Source organism: Protobothrops mucrosquamatus, unplaced genomic scaffold (assembly GCF_001527695.2).
Source record: "Protobothrops mucrosquamatus isolate PMUCROS unplaced genomic scaffold, P.Mucros_1.0 scaffold56, whole genome shotgun sequence".
Lineage (NCBI taxonomy): Eukaryota > Metazoa > Chordata > Lepidosauria > Squamata > Viperidae > Protobothrops > Protobothrops mucrosquamatus.
Window position 1 is genome coordinate 1,135,898 of NW_015386436.1, and position 19,741 is coordinate 1,155,638.

The following is a 19,741-nucleotide window of genomic DNA, read 5'->3' on the forward strand; positions in this document are numbered from 1 at the left end:
ATTTACACAAACACATGGGATGCTGCACCAGTTCCCTCTGGAGTGGAGGACTGTGGCACCAAGAGCAGGTGTTAACTATTCACCATTAAAAGCACATCTTTTCAAGTCTAAATCATGCCAGCAACCTTTAGCCTTTTTTGCTCCCTAATTTAATGAGTTATTACACAGTCTACCAAATATCAATTCCTTTCTCTTGATGCGAGAACTATCCAACTTTGAAATCTGTAATAGTGCAGCTTATTTGGACAGTCTCGCAGACCCCTTCCATGTTGCATGACAAGCCAAACACTGACTGGGCAGAAGAACTCAAGTCTTCAGGACACCAAGGGCTGCCTCAATGGGGCCACCAGAGATGCTCCATAGAATATGGGGCTTATGCATTTCACAAATGACTGGAACAGAGTAAGGTTGGAAAATGGCAGAATTAAACTCCAGTTCTATCCAAGCAATAAGTGCCAGTGACTCCGACATTGAAATTCTCTGTCTAGCTGAGAATAAATCTCAGTGAAATCAGAGGCACTTCAAAGATCAACAAACATCTCTGCTGTTGCAGCATCTCCAATAGCTTAAATAGCCAATCTCCCTGAAGGAGAACCCATTCATTTCCAAAGCCAAAGCTGACTTCTTATGCCATCGGAAAACTTCCTTCACTATTAGCCAGAAGTCTTTTTTTTTTTTTTTTTTGCAGTTTGGACCAAATGTTTATGTTCATCTTGGTTCACCTGCAGAAATGCACATGGCATCTCCATGACCCAACCCAATGCCACATGCAAACTAGCTTAAGCGCCTTCAGCTTAAGCGCCTTCACCCAACCCAATGCCACATGCAAACTAGCTTAAGCGCCTTCAGCGCCTTTCAGTGGAAGGAAAAACACACTCAACCCGATTTGGCATCCCAGACAAAGAACCTTCCACTCCATCTTCCTTTGTGTACCAGCATGGCCTTTAATAGAAACAGGTAGTTGTTTTTTTCACCATTAAGCTATAGTTACCTTTTTAAAAACCAGATCAAAATCAACAATTAAAAAACAATCCATAAAATGTGGTATAAAAATTCTTTTTCATATGCTACATTACAAGGCAAGATCTTCTGCTACACAAATATGTAATTTCCCATGTTTAATTTTATTTACTCCTTTAGTACAAAAATGCCAGAAACGGGTCTCCCTCCCTGCCCCCTGCCCCACATACAACTGTTGCTCAAGCCAACAGGCTGAAACACTAATTGCCAAAAGCCACAGAAATCCCATCGTCCACCGTCCCGTACAGAAACCATGTTCGTTAGTAAACTTAAAAAACAACCTGCATTTAAACGTTATCTATTACTTTACTTTCATTGGAGTAAAAAAAAACAAAACCCCACCACAAGTTGCTATTATCTTTTTCTTGGCTCCCTGAGCGTATTAGTTAACTGTTGTGTTCTTGAACACCCATCCTCTCAGTGTTTGGGTCTGAAGGCTGTGGTGGGCAAGAGCCCACTTGGGGGGCAAGGCATCCTCTTGCCCCAACTGATAAGTGCTTCGAAAACAGCAGCTTCTCCACTGCATCAGAATCAGGAGAGACGAATCCAACCGGAGGCTCAAACCGGGCCCAGAGAAGACTTAAGGCCAGAAGAACTGGTTCACACATCCAACAGAGAAAACCATTTCACGGAGGACACCTTTGCTCAGGCTGCTGACAAGGCTGGTAAGAGTATCTCCAAGCATATTTTCAAGGGAAGGGCAAGGTTGGGAGGAAAATGATGGTGGCTACCACCAGAATGGAAGCAAAACTGAAGCAGTACAGAGTGAGAGCAGACCAAGGAAACAGCAGCAGCAGCAGCAGTAGAAAACAAAGAGGACAACAACACGCTGCTGACCAGCAGACCAAGGAAGCCTCAGCATGAAACTCCTCTGTTATCTACAGTTCCTAAAAGTCTGCTGGGGAAATAAGACCTGCGGGCTCCTCCTGAATCCAAATCCAGGGGGTTAGCTGCCTTCTGATCAGAGGTGTGAGGACCGAGAACCGAGAGAAAAACACAAACCAGCATGGACAATGCACTGCCACCGATCAGCTGGACTGAGCTTCCAAGTTCCTTCCAGAGTTATTCCAAGGTCATCACAGAAGATCCACCCAGGTCCCAAAACCCTCCAGAGGGCATCAAAGGAACCTTCAGCTGCTCTCCTTTTGTGTTCTTCTCCCAGAGTCATTAGTCAAGTCACAGCTACTCAGTAGATGACTTCGTAAACTGTGGCCTTCTTGTCACCGGAACCTGTGACAATGTATTTGTCATCTGCTGAAATATCACAGCTTAAAACGGAAGAAGATTCTTTTGACTTGATGGGGAAAATAAAAAGAAGAAACAATCCCTTTTAGTTTTCACAGGATCAGAGAGCAATATCAGCAAGTGTCTTCCTTGTGCTTACATGCACATCCCTCTGCAACGACGTGCAGGCAGCAAGAAAATGGAGAACAAACATGCAGATGGGCTCTCTTTGCCAGGACATGGTACAAGTTGCAGACCGCTCAAGACTCGGAGGAGCCATGCCTGCTCCCCCCATCAGCCCCCCCCTTTCCCCAAGGCAGGGGAAGGCTCTCACCTGGAAGATGCTGGCTCCATAGGGAGTCCTCCAGGCATTGAGGAGGTTGTCTTTGCCAGTGCTCACAAACCACTTTCCTACAGACACAAACCGGGCATTAGCTTTCCCAACAAGAAAACAAGGCTGGAATGAGGATCGCACCATTAACCCAAAGGACTTTCTTAACTCCCTGCCAAGAAGCCAGTGCTACAGGTGATCCAGCCTCTTCCCTGCACTGGCTAGGGGCCGTCCTACTGTTCTCACCTTTTCTCAAAATGGGCAGGACACCTACCGGCCACCTGCCTCCCCTGAATGCTGCAGGAGTAAAAAGCCGGCTGCAGAGGCTTAGTTGCAGCTTCAGGAAATGTCTGGTTCCTCCAGCCTGCAGGAGGAGATTTCCCAGGTCTCCAGCAGCCTTTTCCTACCCCCTGGGAACCACCAGGATTCAGTCCCTGCTGTTGAATTGCACGAGGCACTCACCACAGTAGGCAAACTTCAGGGAGAGGACACAGCTTTCGTGGAGGTGGAGCTGGTATTTGTCAGGTTTGGTGTGATGCAGCACTTCCACGTTGCTGCTCTCCAAGCCCACCGCGAGCCACTCGCCTGTCGGGCAATAGCCGAGCGAGAAGATCTACAAAGGAGACAAGGAGCAGCTGCTGGGAGGTGCCTCTCGGCTCAGTCCGACTCCCGCAGGGCCTAAGGCTGAACTGAACTGCTCCCAAAGCAAGGAGGAGAAAGGTCCCTGCTGGCTCTACTGCCAGGCCGCCTGCCCTGCAAAAGAAAACGTCCCTGGGACACCCCTCCCTCTTTTTTCAGCATCCGGTTATGTCTTATTTCAGATTGTCTTTGCCTTGAAAACAAAATCCCCCTGTTGGGTTTCATGAATTTCAAATCCCATTAAGGCTGGGATTCCAGGAGCAGGTTTGGTAGCTGCAATGGGCCACAAATAACCCCCTGGGCTCCTTTTGGTCCTAGGATCCACCTCCATCAACATGGGGAAAGCTTTCCGAGTACCTTCTGCCACCGCTGGACTCCTGCACTGACACTTCAGAAGCCATGTGGGCCCAGAGAACTGGGAAGGGGGGGGGAAACCCGTTGTTCGTAATCTTCACTTCTTGGTTGGTCCTTTTAGTTCTTCCTCCCTGCACGGAATCAGGCCCAGAGAGGCTGGGTCTCTGGGCTCAAGGCAAAGCTCACCTGGGAAGTGAAGTCATGTTGCTGTAGCTGCCTGCCTTCCCGAAGGTCCCAGGAGCGCACAGTGTTGTCCAAGCCCCCCGTCCAGAGTTTGGTGCCATCGTGGGAGATGTCAATGCAGCTGGCGCCGTCCGTGTGACCCTGGAACTGCCTGCGAAGGGAACCAGGACAAGGAAAGAGAGTTTCACTGTCTCCTGTCTGAAGCTTCTCTTATTTATTGTTACTTATGAAATTTACAGAGCCGCTCAACTCAATTCATTCTGACCAGCTTACAATAAAAACCCCAGTAACTACCCACACATAAGATGGTGGGCACTAAAACTAATAAAAGAAGTAACAAAGCCCGATCATACAAAGTTCCTACTGAAAGGGCGTCCCAGCGCCTGGGGAAAGGACAGACTTTCACTTCAAGGACAGCAAAGTCAGGCAACGCAAACTCCTCCAGGGATATTGCTCCAGATGGGAAGTGACATCACTGTGACGGTACGCTCCCTAGGACTCATTATGGACCCTGTTTTAAGGATGGGTCCCTGGGCAGACACAAGGGGGGAAGGCAGTCCTCGGATAAGCAGACCACCCCATGGCTGAATATATGTTTCTATCGTACCCGGATGCTCGCTGGTAACTAGCACAACTCTGATACCTTAACTGCTGGTAACCATCCCTATGGCTGCCTTCTGGGTCAGCTGCAGCCCCAGGAGGGCACAGGGCAACACTCCACACATGGGTGGCTATGAGAAAGGAACCCTGGCCCAGATGAAGGCACACCTGGCACATCAGATGAACCTGGGCAAAGGTTTTCTTGACCACTTTCTCCTCAAGCAGAAACTGGGGATTCATGAACCCAAATTTCTTCCCTTGCAAGTATGAGAAACATCTGGCTGACATCCTGAAGGAATTCTCAGGCATCTGGCTGGAAGTCTGGAGAGCCAAGCAACGTAGCTAACGAGTCACGGGGATGAGAGCTTGGGGCTCTCGGTCAGGATGAATGCTAGCAAGCAAGGAAGGGCTTGAATAAGCAGCTCTTCCTGTTCGCCCCTATTTGGCTTCTCCTATTTTATTTCCCAACGGGCATAATTTTGTTTTGCCAGACAGCGAGAAGCCTTCCTTCTCCTAAACAAAAGCACACGGAAGCAACCTGCAGACCCCTCGTACCAACAACCACTCAGATTTGGGGAAGCTCACCTAACCAGTGTCTGGTTGTGGAGATCCCAGACGGCAATATTTCCATCACTGCAGCAGGAGAAGCACACTTTGGCATCTGGGCTGATGGCCAAGGCATAGCAGGCAGGGGCAGAGGAGGTCAGTTCTGCCTTGATTCTGGGGGTAGGGGAAGCCAGGTCCCAAATGGTGAGGGTGCTGGCCTCTCCCCCTACAATAAGTGTGCGCCCATCGGGGAGGAGTTTGCAGGAACGGATGTAGTTATCCCTGTTCTGGAGAGGGAAATATCTGCAGTGAACCACACAACAGTAAAAGTTATGGCAGGACCCCTTAAGAAAGGCCTGAAGATCCACCTGCTTCAATTATATTGGGATAACTCTTTGTGGAAAAAGGAAAATAAGTATTATTTATTTATTTATTTATTTATTATTTAAATTTATATACCGCCCTATCTCCCTTACGGCACTCAGGGCGGTGAACAGGCGATAATAAAAATCACAATAAATATTAAATAAAAAGCCTGCTCTAAAATACCCCATATAAAAGCCCCTACCAAAACACAATCAAAACTACACCAGGCCGGCCACATGGAATAGATGGGTTTTTAAACATCTGCAAGGCTTAGGGTGCCAAATTTAGCTTGATTTTTTTTTAAAAAAAACCAAACACCACAACTATCTCTTCCCCCTAAAAAAGCAATGACATTGGCTGGCCCTAAGTAGTGATCTCATCTCCAGTTACATCTTTTCTGGCCTTCAGAACCTGATGCTCCCCCCGCCCCCAAAAGGCCACCTTGCCCGTCCTGCTGCTATAGGCAGAGTTGGTGAAGAACTTTTTTCCTTGTGACCGCCCAGCCACGCTCACCCCTGGGCAGCCCACAGCCACTACAATAAAAATGATAGGAAACCAATCAACACTGTGCATGGTGTGGTCCCCAAAGCTTGGAATCATCACAGCAAGGTGGGCTCACCCCACAGCCTGGCCCAGGGCTCAAAGGAATCGCTGTGGGTTTACCTTCAGAAAGGCCAGCAAAGCCAGGCCAGCCAAGCCTTGTGAGGGGCATACATGCCATCCTTCCTTTCCCGTAAGATATCACAGTTAAAAGAAGGGAGCAAAGTGTGTCTCCTCTGCTGGATCTCATGGGACAGGCAGAAGTAAGTGGAGGTGGGCAGCCCCACGAACAGCCTGGCTGACAGCTCAGTAGGTGATTATTTTCACCCTGAGTCCCCCCCCCCACACAGACCTTGGTGCGAGTTCTAATCCAGGTTCAGACAACTGCCAGCCCTGCCACTTACCAAGCAATCTAGCTGGGAGACGGGGCTCTTGGCGCCCGGCTGGCTGATATCCCAAATCTTCACGCAGCCCTTTCCCCCGGTGTACACGTGCCTGGTTGGGTTGCTGATAGTCACGGCACACACCACTTCGCCATGGCTCAGGGTATTGATCTGACGGGCATGGCGGGGGATGCCAGGGCCGGCCAGGGCATCGTGAGGAAATGGAACTGGCTGCATCTGCCCGTCTGTACTCACATGAAAGGAGTAAGCCCTAGGGAGAGGACAGGGAGGGGGCGGGGGGGAAAGAGAAGACAAGGGCCAAGGCAGCTTTTGTTACCCAGAGCTGAGCCCTGCTCGGGCAAAGCCTTTTCAACGACCGGATTAACCTCAATTCTACAATCTCCCAACGCACCGAGGGCTGCACAAGGCTCCATCCTCAACCTCCTCCGCTGGCTCCACAGATCGTTATCACCTACAAGCTCTCTTTGTGGCACCTGCCACATTTTGGAAGCCAAATAACACCCCGCCCCCATCCTTAGTAAGTAGCTGCCTTTCTACAGAACAGGATTCAAGACTAAAAAAGTTTGAACTGGGGGAACAAAGGCTTAAAGCAACTTACGGTTTGCCGCCAGGAATGGACGCCAGGCTGGAGGGCAGGACAGGAGCCCTCATTGGTGGATGGGGGTCAAATCCAACCTAGAAATGAGATTTTTTGAAAGGCGTTCAATAAAAGAGGGGCCCCCAACCTGTGGGCCACAGCCCACTACCAGACCGTAACCTAATTGCCACCAGGCCGCGTGAGTGGCTGGTCAGTGTGCGCACATCTGCCTGCACACTGCCTCATTTGCACGAGGGTCACATCTATAGTAGATGTCAGGTCAAATGGGTTGGGTAAATGGAGCTGTAGAAGTTCATAAACTGTGTTTTTTTTAATGTACATTTATTTTTTTTGTCCTGTCTAATTTTGCTTTGTTGTTGTGTTTTCTTTTTTTTCCTTTTTTGAAATTTGTATTTTAATGAATAAAAAAAAAATTATTGAAAAGAAAAGAAAATGAGTGCGCTCTTTTCCTGCAGGGGTGACCGCGAGGTTCTCCATCTCTGCCCTGCCCTCCCCCCCCCACCCGCACCACATAGAAAGGAGCTTAAAAGGTCTACGTACAGCTCCAAAGCTCACCATTGGTGACCGGCCATAGGCAACAGCGGCAGCGGCTGTCATTTGAGGGGGGATGTTGTGCAGCCCTGCATAGGCCCCAGGGCTGGCAAGGGAGCCGTTCATCTCGTGATGCCCCATCATAGCAAAGGGGGCAGCATAAGAGCCGGTGAGGGAGATGGGAGTCCTTAAGGCAGATGCTAGAAGAAGTCAAAGAATAAGCAAACAATCAAACACAAAATGCAGGATTCTGCAATCAAACTGAGCAGAACAAACAAGGCTGCTACCCTGGTTTGTCCAAAAGTGCCTGAAGAGGGGACAAGGGTCTAAACTGCAGGGAAGCCAATTCTGGCTGGGGTGCAAGAAAAATTCTGAGCAGCAAGAGCTGTTCAGCTGCAGACCGGGTGCGACAGGAGCTGATGGAGTACCGGAGGCTTTTAAAGAGGACTGGGAGGGGCTGCGATAGCTGGTTCTCGTACTGGGCCTTCTAGATGAGCTCACGCTCCCTTCTCGTCTGCGGGACTCTACGAACTGCCCTCAAAATCCAAACTTCCCCCTCAGCCTTTTGGGGCAAGCAGCCCCCAAGTGGATTAAGGCAAACCACAACCTACCCAGGGGGTCCATTCCAGGGATCTTGCCTGGCACTGGTCGGAGGCCTGGAGCGCTGCTTGTCCCAGGCGTCGGTACGTCGCTCCTTGGCGTGGGAGTGCTGGACTTTAAACCAGGGGTAGAGGATTTATCATTCTGATCCAAAAGAAGATTTGGGGGAAAGTCTGACTATTCCTGTTGCATTTAAACATTTTTTTCTCTTTTTAACTAGGTACAGAATAAATGGTTGCCTTTCAATCTCAGAATCAATTCTAAAATTCAGTTTCTTTAAACAGGATGCAAAAATTGCAAAATGATTCACCAGCGAGAGATTTCTCTGCATCCCTCTGATCAAACTATAAATGAAGATTGGATATGGGATTAATTTTCCCAAAATTATTTCAAAGGAGTTGGAGTTTCCCATTCTAGTGTCTAATGAACATCCGTTATAGCATGATCATTAGGCACTAGATACGGAGAAGGTCAGCTTCCTTTTGATCGTTGGTTCACTGCGGCTCTTTCACATGCCTAGGTCATCTAATCACCTTGGAGGGGAGATGGGCAGCATAAAATCTTAATAAATAAATAATCACCAAATTGAGCAGATCAGAGTTAGCCCAAAACAGAGTTAACCTTTCCCCTTGGACTTTCTGGGGCTGCCCCCGTCTGACCTTTCTTCTCCAATCCTTGGGAAAAAACCTGGAGTAGCAGGACGCGACTGGCTTCGCATCAGGTAAGCTTCAGGGGCCCAAGGTTTGTTGGGCAACAGCAGCCCCCCCCCCATCACTGGACCCTTGTAGGTCAAGCCTCAGGGACCACCTCCCACGCAGAGGAGCTGGCCAGTGTTCCAGGAGACGGAGACCACCACCACCACACTTGGAAGATGGAGTCCCCCGCAAAGGACATGGCTGCTTATGCGGTCACTTACATGGTCTTTAACCTTGGAAGAGGGGGTGCTGCTGGAGGAGGCGATGGAGGCAGGGCTGTTTGGGGCATCCTTCTTCAGTCCGCGGGCTTTATCCAGCCCATTCTCGGGAGGCGAGTGGGCAGGGCTCACCCGGGGGGTGGCCAGATCCTGGCAACAAAAACAAGCACTCACCACAAGCAGCACTCCAGGGCCCCTTCCCCTCACTGGGGGGGTTGCAAGCACAGATCCAGAGCTAAGCTAAGCTGCCTAGTTCTGCTCTGACAGGGCAAGAGAAATCGCCAAGGGAAGAAGCTAGATAAGCCTGCTTCTCCTCAGCAGTCTCCATATGGTGGACGCCCTGCCCTGGTGCCCTGGCAATGCCCACCCTCTGCTCTTCTGGGGAGTGGGATGCAGGGCCAGGGGAAGGGAGGGCCACAGCCAGGCCTACCTCATTGGAGACATCAACCACCAGGTCATCACTCTTGTCACCATCGCTATCCTGAAACAGGAAAGCATTGGGGGCTGTAAAAGGAAGCGAAACTCCAGACCAGCCCACGGGGCAACTCCTCCAGCGGCACCTTCCACGCGCCCCTCAACCCGCCTGCCGTGGCCATTCCTCTTTAGCACCCCCACTTCCAAACGGGAAACCGGGGATGTTTCCTTCCTGCTGGGGCCTCGACTAAATTCTTCTTGACAAGAGGGACTGGTGGCTGCCGTCAACGGGCTGACAGTGACACAAAAAAGCAACTGGAGCCGAAAACTCACGTAGCGGCTCAAGCTGTCTTTCTCCTCCGCCTTCCGCTTCTTGGGCTCACTGCCAGCGTAGTCTGAGGAGCTCCTGTGCTTCTCGCTGGCTCGCAGGCTCTCCGACGGGGAGATGGAGGTGTTCTGAGCAAGCAGGAGAGAAGGGTATTCATGCAAATGCCAGAGATTAATCGGATCCCAGATCCAAACATGTTTTCCTACCAGGAATACTGGCATCAGTGCCAGGAGAGAGAGAGAGAGAGCGCAACAGGGTGCTGCCTCCCCTATCCAGGGTCAGTCTCTCCCCAGGAGGCTTTCAGAAAATCCCAAAAGGATCTCCGTCCTGTGAAATGCTTGGGGCACCGTGGATCTTCCCAATGGTGCTTTTGTGAGCAAACCTTTTGAGCCAAATAATGGGACTAAAATGTATGTATGCACGCACGCACACACACACACAAACACATACAGAAATCAAACTTTCCTTTAAGTAGAACTAGAAAAGGCAGAAAAGACTCTGGGTGGCTTCAACTTCCATTCTATGACAGAACTGGCACAGGGGAGACCTGGGTTCCACTCCACCCTCAGCCCTAGAAACTCGCTAGGGGATTGTGGGCAGGCCGGCCATTCCGTTTCAGTCCAAGCCGCCTCACAAGATATAATGCTTTGCACACCACCTCGAGCACTTGAATGAACGACAGTTGATCAATTTAACATAGAGACAACACAATGGCCCCAACGTGCTTCCCCTTGATCCAGCCAAAATTGTAGGAAATGGAGAAAAAAGGACCCAAGGAAAAAGGGGAGGCAATGGGGAACATTCTTAATTAGGGATCCTGCTGCTGCTTGTGCCCAAAACTTCAGCACCCAGGAAGAATCTCCTAATCAATCGAATGATTGTGCAGAGAAGGGCGCACTCTTCCCAGGAATCAACATCGTTTCAATAGCCAGAAATTTGGATTTTAGCTAGATGTGGGGGGAGGCAGCCAGTTTCAGAAGACAGACAGCTCATAAAGCAATCAAAGGTCAAAAAATGGCGGTGGCAAAACAAAAGGGAGACTTACCACGCTGGAGTCACGGTCTTTCCAGAATGCAGCCCAAGTCACAGCAATGGAAAGGAAACACAAGAAAGGGGGCAGGAGAGAAACAAGGATAAAAGAGAACATCAGTCTTCCAAAGTGGGCCTTCCTGGTTTGGCTTTTGTTCTGAAGAAGCAACCAGGGCCCAGACAAAACAACGGAGAGGAACACCAAGGGGAAGGCAGGCAGCAACACAACAGCTTTGCACACACCTGGGAGAAGTAGGAGAAGCCAGTGCAACATTCACGCTACTGGTGGGTAGAATTCCACTAGCCTGGGAAGTACTCTGGGGAGGGGGGAACTGGCTGATACTTAGCCCCCCCCCCTCCCCGAGTGCTCAAGAGCTTCCAGAGACACAAAAGCAAGAGGCCGGCAGGCCGAAGGGTCAAGGAAGAAGACGATGTCCTCACCTCGATGGTCCAGATCGTGCTGATGCTTCTCGTCTTTCACAGCCAAGTGTGCTTGGCTGCCGAGGGTCCCAAGGGCCAAGAGCCCCGAACTGCTCCCTGTGACAGGGGGGATCCCTGGGGGCGGCAGGCCTGACGGGTGAGGCGGCAGCTGTACCTGAGGCCCGTGAGGGGCGTGGGAGAGGTGCTGGGCCTGGAACTGCTGCTGCTGCAGCAAAAAAGCCCACAGTGAGAAACAGCAGGAAGTCCAAACACTGCGCAGACCCCCCCTCCACTTGCCCAGAGGGAAAGAGGGAGGGGGGTGGGGAAGAAAAGGTTCACACCCCCTCCCAGAACACCCTCCTGTAAGACCACCGAGGAAAGAGATGGTAGAGGACAGGAAGGCCTGGAGGAACGTTGTCCATGGGGTCGCGATGGGTCGGACACGACTTCACAAATCTGCCCAGGTAAGGTTGCTCCCAAAAGCAAAGCAGGAGGATTTGCAGGATAAGATATATAGGCTCCTGGCTCCAGGTCAAGTTAACCTGTCAGTCCAGGCTTGTTCTGCAAAGCAAGGAGGGCTGCGTCTCTTGAAGCAGACGGTTCCATGACCAAAGGGCCCCTTTCCCCAACCCCCACCGAGGCCTCCCTCCCTGCAGGGCATTCAAGTGTTCTAGTCCTCTGAAGGAATGGAGGACGGGTCTGCTCCGGCATCCAACTAAAAGCCCTCCAGGTCATCCCTTCCCAGCTCCTCCAGTTCTCCCTGGCAGGACTCTGCACCCCTCTTGTTCATCAAACATCATGCCCAGCCCTGGCCAGCCACCACCACCTTGCATTCCGTGTTATATCCGTGCCAAAGGATTGCTCTGCACAGACGGACATCTGCTGAGCTCCAGCCCCCACAAAAAAATCTCTATCTGTACTTTGATCTTGGAGCCAGTTTCCCACTGGAGGGAGAACTAGCAATCACACACACACCTATTGTTCTCTCCAAAGACACACTGCAGGCCGCAAAGAGGCAGCAGGAACGTGCAAGGAAGCCTGGCAGAGGAACGTATCTTGGGATGTTGAGCAGTTTTAATTGGATTATGCACATCCTGCTTCACGGCTTTGTTAGCTGATTTAATGGTTCATCACTTGCATTACATTTACTCAAGCCTTCTAATCGTTTCCAGAGCTACAAGTGAACCAGGGCTCACTTTCAAAGGCCTGAAGCAAAGTGGGCAGGAGAGGGAGGGAGGGAGGGAAGTCCGTCACAGGTCACAAATAGAGGCTGGGCTGAAGCGGCCCCTCCTCCCCTACCATTTTGTTCGGCTTCCTTCCGGCTTTGGGCTCCTTGCGTGCCAGGAGGTTAGTGCTAAGTAGAGGAGGCAGGTTCCACAGGATGCCCGGGCCAAGAGAGCCCCCACTAAGTGGGAAGGAAACGTCCTGGGAGGGGCTGTACCTCCATCTGCATTTCAAGCTCCATTCCTACCTTATTTCTACTGGGAACGTTTTCAAAGGAAGGGAAAATGTAAACCTCTTGTGGCATCTTAAAGACAAAGTAGTGACTCAACGAGTATCTAATGTGCCAGAAGCCTTGGCATAACTCCAGGAAACATCTACGGGGAAGCCTCTCGTGTTGGACAAAAACAGGAAAAGTATGCAGTCTGCCTAATAACAGACTGAGGCTTTGGAGGAGTGACGGATTCAGTCCTGGGGAGGCAGAAAAAGAAAATGGCTCTTTTGCCCTCTGTAGAGGGGGGGGGGTGCTCCTAATATCTCAGGATAATTCAAAAACAAAAGCAGCCAAGGTGGTTTCTTCCCATCCAAACTGATGCAAATCCCAAGCACTCTGGGTCAAAACGAGGCCACCAGACGCATAAATCTGCTTTGGGGAAGCTCCCCTGTTGCATGACTGCCTGTATCGGCCACACAAGGAGACAGATTTAAGAAATCAATAAATAAATGCCAGGAAGGGCAGCACTACTCCTCCAGGAAGCAATTCCCCCCCACTGTTTGCTTGAGACTTTGACCTCACCCAAATATTATCGGAGAAAGAGCCTAAAAGCCTCGGTCGGATTCCTCTGACTTTCAGGGGAGGCAGGTAGAGAGAGTCCCTTGCACTGGCCCCATAATGCCCGGCAGCCCCACGCCAAGCCGTCCAGAGCCATCAAAGCAGAAGGGCTGATGGTTTCAAGACCATTTTTAATTAGAGAAAGAGAACAATCACCTCAGGGCGATGGATGGGAAGCCTGACTGAGGCCTCCAAGCAAATCTTGTGAACTTAATGTTAGGTTGAATGTATGTATGAATGCAATGCTTGAACATGGCTCTGGGGGAATTTCCATTCACCCCAGGACTGTCGGGATGTGCTATTGGACAGTCAGGGAACAAAGGCCACAAGCAGCATCTCCCTGGCCTGTGCACAGCAGAGAACTGCTAACCCAAAGCTGATGCTTCCTGCTGTGGCACAATCCCCCATGCCCACATTTTGACTGGCACATCACCATCGCTGTCCCAAGAAGCCTCTGTCCTCTTCCTTCCCCCATGTGCCCTTTCTAGGAGCCCTATAAAGGCAGGCAACCCACAGTCCAGCCACGTTAGCCCCAGAGGGAGGAGAGAAGCTGCCGGCCGCTCTCTGGCAGGCTGCCCTTCTCCCCCCGGTCCGTGGTACGCCACAGAAGCAGAGCAAGTGCCTTCAGTGAGAGGCAATCACGACTCCACCTACCCCAATGATGGCATTCAGCTCCGTCATGGTCACCTGCTTGGCCCGCTCAACTGCCTGAGCCACTTGCTGCTGGTGCTGTGGAGAGACAGGCGGAAAGATGGAAGCCCTCCGAGGGCACACCTGCGATCCAGAAGTCGGCCAATTCAGCGGCCAGAGAAGTCCGGGGCTCTTGCAACTTGGTGGGGACGCCTAAGAGAAGGCTCACCAGATTCTCAAGCCACACTTCCCGGCTGTCCTTGCTTGGTCATTAAGAAAATGGCATCGACAGGGAGGGAGGGAGGGAGGATCTGTGGCTGTCTAGATGGGTCTGTGCTGCACCCCTAGCAGACAGACTGGTGGTGAGGAATGAGGGGAACCAGTCACAGATTCCCTAATATTGCAGCTCAACTACTAGCTTAGAGAGTGGAAAAAAATGAGCCAGACTTGGCAAGAGAAAAGGTAACTGGTGCATTATGGCCCATAATTGGCTCAAGCCAATCACGTCTGGTGGGCGAGTCTTTAAAAGAGCAAACTTTGGGAAATATCACCAGCCAACATGCCTAAGCAAAGCAGCTGTCCCAGAGCAAAGAGGAAGGAGGTGGAGGGAGCAGGGAGGCAAGCGATGCCACACGAAAGGAAGTGGTCCCCAGCAGGTAAGAAGCTGGCACATGGGCTCTCTGGATCTTTGCCCCACCTGCACCTCAGGCTATTAAGGGGCATATTGAAACCAGGCTGCCATCTGGCCTGGCACAGGGAATAAACCACGAAGACTGTGACAGGCTCAGGCAGTTTTGCAAGCAAGTGGCCTTAGAAGATGGGCAATTATTCCAAAGTACTCAGGTACGGAAGGGAGAGGACAGACGCTTGTCTCCAGGTGAAAACAAAACTGTGCCCCTGGCTTTCCTGCCACAGGCCTGCTCCTGTCATGTTCCTCGGGGGTGCCCAGGTGAGATGCAGGAGGCAGACTTTTCCAGTGGGTGCTGTTGGGAGGCATGTCAAGTCTGGCTTAGACTTTCTGCCCTGCAAAGTCTCCCTGCGTTCCAAAGAGCATCTTACCTCTTGCGATAGAAAAGGCATGATCTGGGCGAGAATCGTGTTCAGCCTCTTAGCAATCTCTGTCTAAAAGTGTGAGGAGAGAGGAAAGAGAGAATGAATTGATTTGACTGTCATTGGCGACTGTATTTTTCAGAAGAAAAAAACTTTCAGAAGCAGCATTTACAGAAACTCTGCAAGTACTTGAAAAACAAGAATTTCTTTCATCACCACAATGGAGTCAAATTTCAGGGAGCCAAACCTGGGACGGGACATCATTCTCACGTCCAGCTGCAGAGCCCAGAAACTAAAAATGTGCAAGCCTCTACACCCCTGCCCCCCCGCAGCTGGGCATAGCGAGACTCTCCACCAGCCCTCCTCTGAAAGGAACGAAGCGGAGAGGCCGTCATAAGCTGGAGAAAGTGGAGCTCTTGAGCTTGAAAACTCTGTTTGTGGAAGGCCTACAGCTCTGATGAAGCACTGTCCTCCGAGCCGTTTTGGAGGAGCAGAGCTTTGCTGGAACCGACAACATCACGCTATGTGTGAGTCCTGGGATTGCCTGCCTGGTTTCAAACTGCCCAGTTCTTACAAGGCCCAGCATCAGACAGCCATCTCTCGCTGCACCCTGGGCCTTTGATTTTCCACTTCAAAGCAGCCAACAAATAAGAATAACATAATATACAATTTTTAAAAAATCAAGGTGGCCCTATTTTTATTAGTAAAAGTTGCTCTAATTAGAATAACCATAAAGGTAAGGTAAATAAAACCCTAGTAAGACCACACCTGGAATACTGCGACCAATTCTGAGTTCCTTTTGAGACAATGCCTGTTTCAAGGGTTCTGCTTTCTTGGGTGGTTAGCTGAGGTGGGTCCTTACAGGTGGCCCAGGTCAAGCAGCTTGGTGCTAGGTGGCTCTTGCTCCCTTGGGAGATAAGCAGTTGGCCCCCTACTTTTGACTAGTTAAGAAAAATAAGTAAAATAACCAGAAACCCACTTTTCAAGGCACCTGCAAAAAGGGGCAGCCAGATGGCTTTGTGACCTTAATGAAGGATCTGATGGGGTGATACCAGTTCACAGCCATCAAGCAGATGAGAGCCATTCTGCGAGCTGCAAGGTGCCCAGCAGATGGTGGAGAGGTGGGACTGGAAAGGGGAATCTAGGTTAAACTGGGAGAGGCTCGTTAGGATGCCAAGCAGGTCACCTTCTGTTTGCCAACCAATCTGGCAGTTCTGTCGGATGGGGAATTGAGGGCAGCCTACCATGATCTGGCTTGAACTTCTGAATGAATGGTGGGATATATTTTCCAATAAGGAAATAAATATAGTAAAATGCACTCTTGCTTAAAGCAAGGCAAATTCCAAGATATATTACTGTTGAAAAAATACTGCCAGAATTTGGCTACAACGGCTGAAATGAAGTTTACTCGCAGAGTCAAGGAAGCACCACTGTTCTGTGGATCCTTTGGCCACCCTGAATTCAGGCCAAGGGGAAAAGCACTCTCTATCCACTCCCGCCCACAACTGCACCCCAAGTCTACAGGGCCCGATCTTAGAGTCCCTTGGGAAAGGCAGGGGCTTTCAAGGAAGGCAACTCACCTGTTTGTGCATTTCAATGTTCAACCCGTAAGACATTTCATAGTACTGAAAAACAAAAGCGGGACAAGCTTTTTACTAACTATGCAAGAAACGTCTGGAAGAAACTAAGCATGCCCAACATTCAACATCAAAATGACAAAACCTGAATTTATTAGAATCTCAAAACACCTCGGTTTTGTACAGGTCACCCTAGCACAGGGGTGGGCAACCTCGGCTCTTTTATGGCTCATGGACTTCAACTCCAAGAATGCCTGAGTCAGCTATGCTGACTCAGGAATTCTGGGAGTTGAAGTCCATGAGCTATGCTGACTCAGGAATTCTGGGAGTTGAAGTCCATGAGCTATGCTGACTCAGGAATTCTGGGAGTTGAAGTCCATGAGCTATGCTGACTCAGGAATTCTGGGAGTTGAAGTCCATGAGCTATGCTGACTTAGGAATTCTGGGAGTTGAAGTCCATGAGCTATGCTGACCCAGGAATTCTGGGAGTTGAAGTCCATGAGTCATAAAAGAGCCGAGGTTGCCTACCCCTGCGCCTAGCAAAACTAGAAAAAGACTGTCCTCAAACGTCTCTTCCCTTGAGCAAATGGCCAAACTCTCAGCCACCCAGGCACAAGCTGAGCCCTTGCTGCTTCCAAGACGTACACAGCCCAAGCAGTCCTTGGAAGCTTCCCTGGGGCTCCCTCCGACACTACAATGTAAGGCATAAGGTGCTCTGAGTAGTGGAAGTCATCGGGATGGATACCATCACCACCCATCAACTCAGCAACTTAATGATCCAGGACAGCAGAAGCTCTCTGCTGCAAGCTCCCAATTTACAAACAATGCCAACTAGGCCAGACTTTTCTACATAGAGGAACACTATACAATGCTTATACAATAGAATTATCCTGGAATACTCCGTACACAACCCAAGAGCTGAGCATGAACAGGAAATCAGTTGATGATCTGTCAAGGAATACATAACCAGCTTATATGCAAGAAAATGGCCACAGACATCCCACTCTGCATATCTGGAGGCCTAGAAGGAGAAATAGCCACTGCTCTGAAGCAAGGCTGCCTCAGTTTCCCCAGCCAGATAAAGCCACTGTGGATAGAAGCTTCCCATTCAGAGCAAATCTTTAGGGTCCCATAAACAAATAGGGAATTTGGGGCAGCTACAATTATCTTAAAAATCTCAACAAGCTTCGCATACCCAAATGTCATCAGACAGGCCTTGCCACCCAAGTTATTAACTTCTGCCTAGAATAATTACTGAACAGCCACAACAACAGGGAAGATTTGCGGCAGCAGTGAATGCAGAGGGGAAACGACGACGGCAGGAGCAAAAGCAGCTGACTACATACCACACCGATCAAACATTTACCCACCACCGATCTTATATTCCTCCTGGGGACATGATGAGGCCACCTCTAGCCCAGTAATCCTTCTGGGTTAGGGTGAGTCCCCAAGAAGAGAAGTGACACTGAACACAATTTTGGTAGTTTAGTACAGCACCCCTTCCTGATGTATTATTCAAGTAGAACTTTTGAGAGCCCCAATAAGCGGGACTCAAAAGTGATGAGCAAGCAGATCCCTCCCAGCGCTGTTCCGTGCAGGTGTCTCTTACCATGACATAATGGCGCTGCATTTCTGTCTTTTCATTTGCAAGCTTATCATACTCCACTTTCAGGCTACAAAATAGGAAATTTAAAGTGACACGACATACAAAACATCATTTGTTCAAATGCACTTCCTGACCCCCTTATTTAAGTAAAGCCAAGAGTGCCCCTGAAAGATACGAGCTGAGCGGAGGATGAGCGTGCAGGAGGCTCACCTGTGGTACTGGGCCTGCAGAAACTGGAACTCATCCTTAATCCTGTCACAGGATTCAGCCACTGTGAATTTAATGCCGGGCTGTCCAGGCTGGTGGGGGCCCTGAGGAAGAAACACGTTGACTGGGGGCCAGGGGGAGCACAACTACCCCTCCCCATGCCAGCACAACTGGGGTGGGGCTTCAGACCCTTCCCTCCCAGCACCAGGGGGAAAGGCTGCTGGGAGAACCGTCTGGGCTCCCCCACCCCAAAGAGCAACGGGTTGGCTAGAGAGCCTCGCTCAACAGAGCTGGGGGGGGGAGCAAAATTAAGAACTGAATATTGGGGTGAAGCCTTAGTGAGCAAATGACAACAGACAGCATCATATTCCAGAGCCTCCCTGACCAGAGATGCGGTTAGACACACATCCGAGTCCTAAGTCCAATAAACCAACTTTGCCAGGGCCCCGGCGAGTTTCGACGAGGCGGGGTGGCCAATCTATTACTTCGCCTTTCCCCACCCGCAGTTTCACCGACGGCAAGGGAGGAGGGACCGGGGGCAGAGAGCATGGCTAGCGGACCGACGGGGGGAGGGGCTGCGCGGAGGCGGCCCTCTGCCCGACCCAGGAGGGCTCCCCGGGCGGGGCCCAGCGCCACTCACCGGGTGCCGCCCCTGCGGATACATGGCCTGCCCTGGCAGGCGCGGCCGGCCCGCCGCGACGGGAACCAGGACTCTCCTGAAGCCGGGACAAAAGAAGCGAGGGCGGGCGGCTCAGCACCCGCCGCCCCCCTGGCCGTCCCCGCCGCCGCCGGGAGCCTGGCGCGTCTCCTCCTCCTCCTCCTCCTCCTCCTCCGGGCGGAGCGGCAGCGGCGGGGGCGGCCGGGCTTCCCCCGGGCGGGCGGCGGCGGCGACGGGCGAGATGGCAGCGCCGCGGCTCCCGGGCATCCTAGCCCTCCAGGCTCCCGAGGATGCCCCCCGGCCCGATCCCGACCCGGCGCCGCTCAGCCAAGCCGGAGAGCTGCGCGCAGCACCGGCACTCCGCCCACGCGCCTTCCCGGGATCCGGAGCGGAGCGAGGCCGGGCCGAGCGCTGCGCCACGATCCTCCCCGCGGGCAGCCGGAAAACGGCAGGCGAACAAAGCCCGGGCGGGCGGGCCAAGAGAGGCGTCTCCGCGGAAATCCAGCCAGGCCGCGGAAGCGCTTCCGCCGCGGAGGACTCCCCGCCGAACTTCCCTCGCTCCGCGTCCCCAGGCGCCCGCTCCGGCCAGGGTCGGCGGGCCAAGCGGGGGCGCCGCGGCCCCGAGGGGAAGGAGCGCCTGGCGTCCGCGGCGGTGTCCGGGGAGGGGCGCAAGCGCCGCCGGCTCCTTCCGCGGTTGCTCCGCACCGTCGGGCTCCACTCCAGCAGCGCCGGGGGGGGGGGGCAGCGGCGGCGGAGGCGGCGGCCGCAGGAAGAAAGAGGGAAGCTGGGCGAAGGAGGGGAGGGCGCGCGTCCCCGCCGCTCTGCGCCAATCACCACGCGGGGATCCCACGTGGGGAGCTCCCGCTCTGATTGGGGCCCGGGAGGAGGGGGCGGGGAGCGTCCCGCGGCTGCCTGCGGGG

At 51.9% G+C, this 19,741-nt stretch overlaps 1 protein-coding gene across 13 annotated transcripts; it reads right to left on the reverse strand.

The window, feature by feature from the left end:
• Nucleotides 1-921: 921 nt before the first annotated feature.
• On the reverse strand, nucleotides 922-18,827 carry TLE3 (TLE family member 3, transcriptional corepressor). Of its 13 annotated transcripts, none has more exons than XM_015811913.1 (20): nucleotides 18,804-18,827; nucleotides 18,167-18,267; nucleotides 17,960-18,023; nucleotides 16,354-16,398; nucleotides 14,783-14,845; nucleotides 13,748-13,822; nucleotides 11,062-11,266; nucleotides 10,637-10,653; nucleotides 9,597-9,719; nucleotides 9,280-9,330; nucleotides 8,853-8,999; nucleotides 7,975-8,080; nucleotides 7,346-7,536; nucleotides 6,806-6,882; nucleotides 6,208-6,457; nucleotides 4,937-5,184; nucleotides 3,755-3,902; nucleotides 3,038-3,188; nucleotides 2,579-2,655; nucleotides 922-2,314 (listed from the first exon to the last, which is right to left on the reverse strand). In XM_015811913.1, the coding sequence occupies exons 1-20, from the start codon at nucleotides 18,825-18,827 to the stop codon at nucleotides 2,207-2,209; spliced, it is 2,271 nt and encodes a 756-aa protein (XP_015667399.1). In that variant the 3' UTR covers nucleotides 922-2,206. The 13 variants fall into 13 exon arrangements, with proteins under 13 accessions (XP_015667399.1, XP_015667397.1, XP_015667395.1 ...); XM_015811911.1 differs by having other exon boundaries at nucleotides 7,361-7,536; nucleotides 7,948-8,080; XM_015811909.1 differs by having other exon boundaries at nucleotides 7,948-8,080.
• Between the last annotated feature and the right edge of the window lie 914 nt (nucleotides 18,828-19,741).

Bases quoted from the DNA above. Each gene is read 5' to 3' on its own strand.
- TLE3 (XM_015811910.1), bottom strand. From the start codon at position 18,827: ATGTATCCGCAGGGGCGGCACCCG. The intron at 13,823-14,782 runs GTAAGATGCTCT...GTCTCTCCACAG, and splicing joins TGCCTTTTCTATCGCAAGAG to CACCAGCAGCAAGTGGCTCA. The intron at 11,267-13,747 runs GTAGGTGGAGTC...TTTTTGCTGCAG, and splicing joins AGCTGAATGCCATCATTGGG to CAGCAGCAGTTCCAGGCCCA.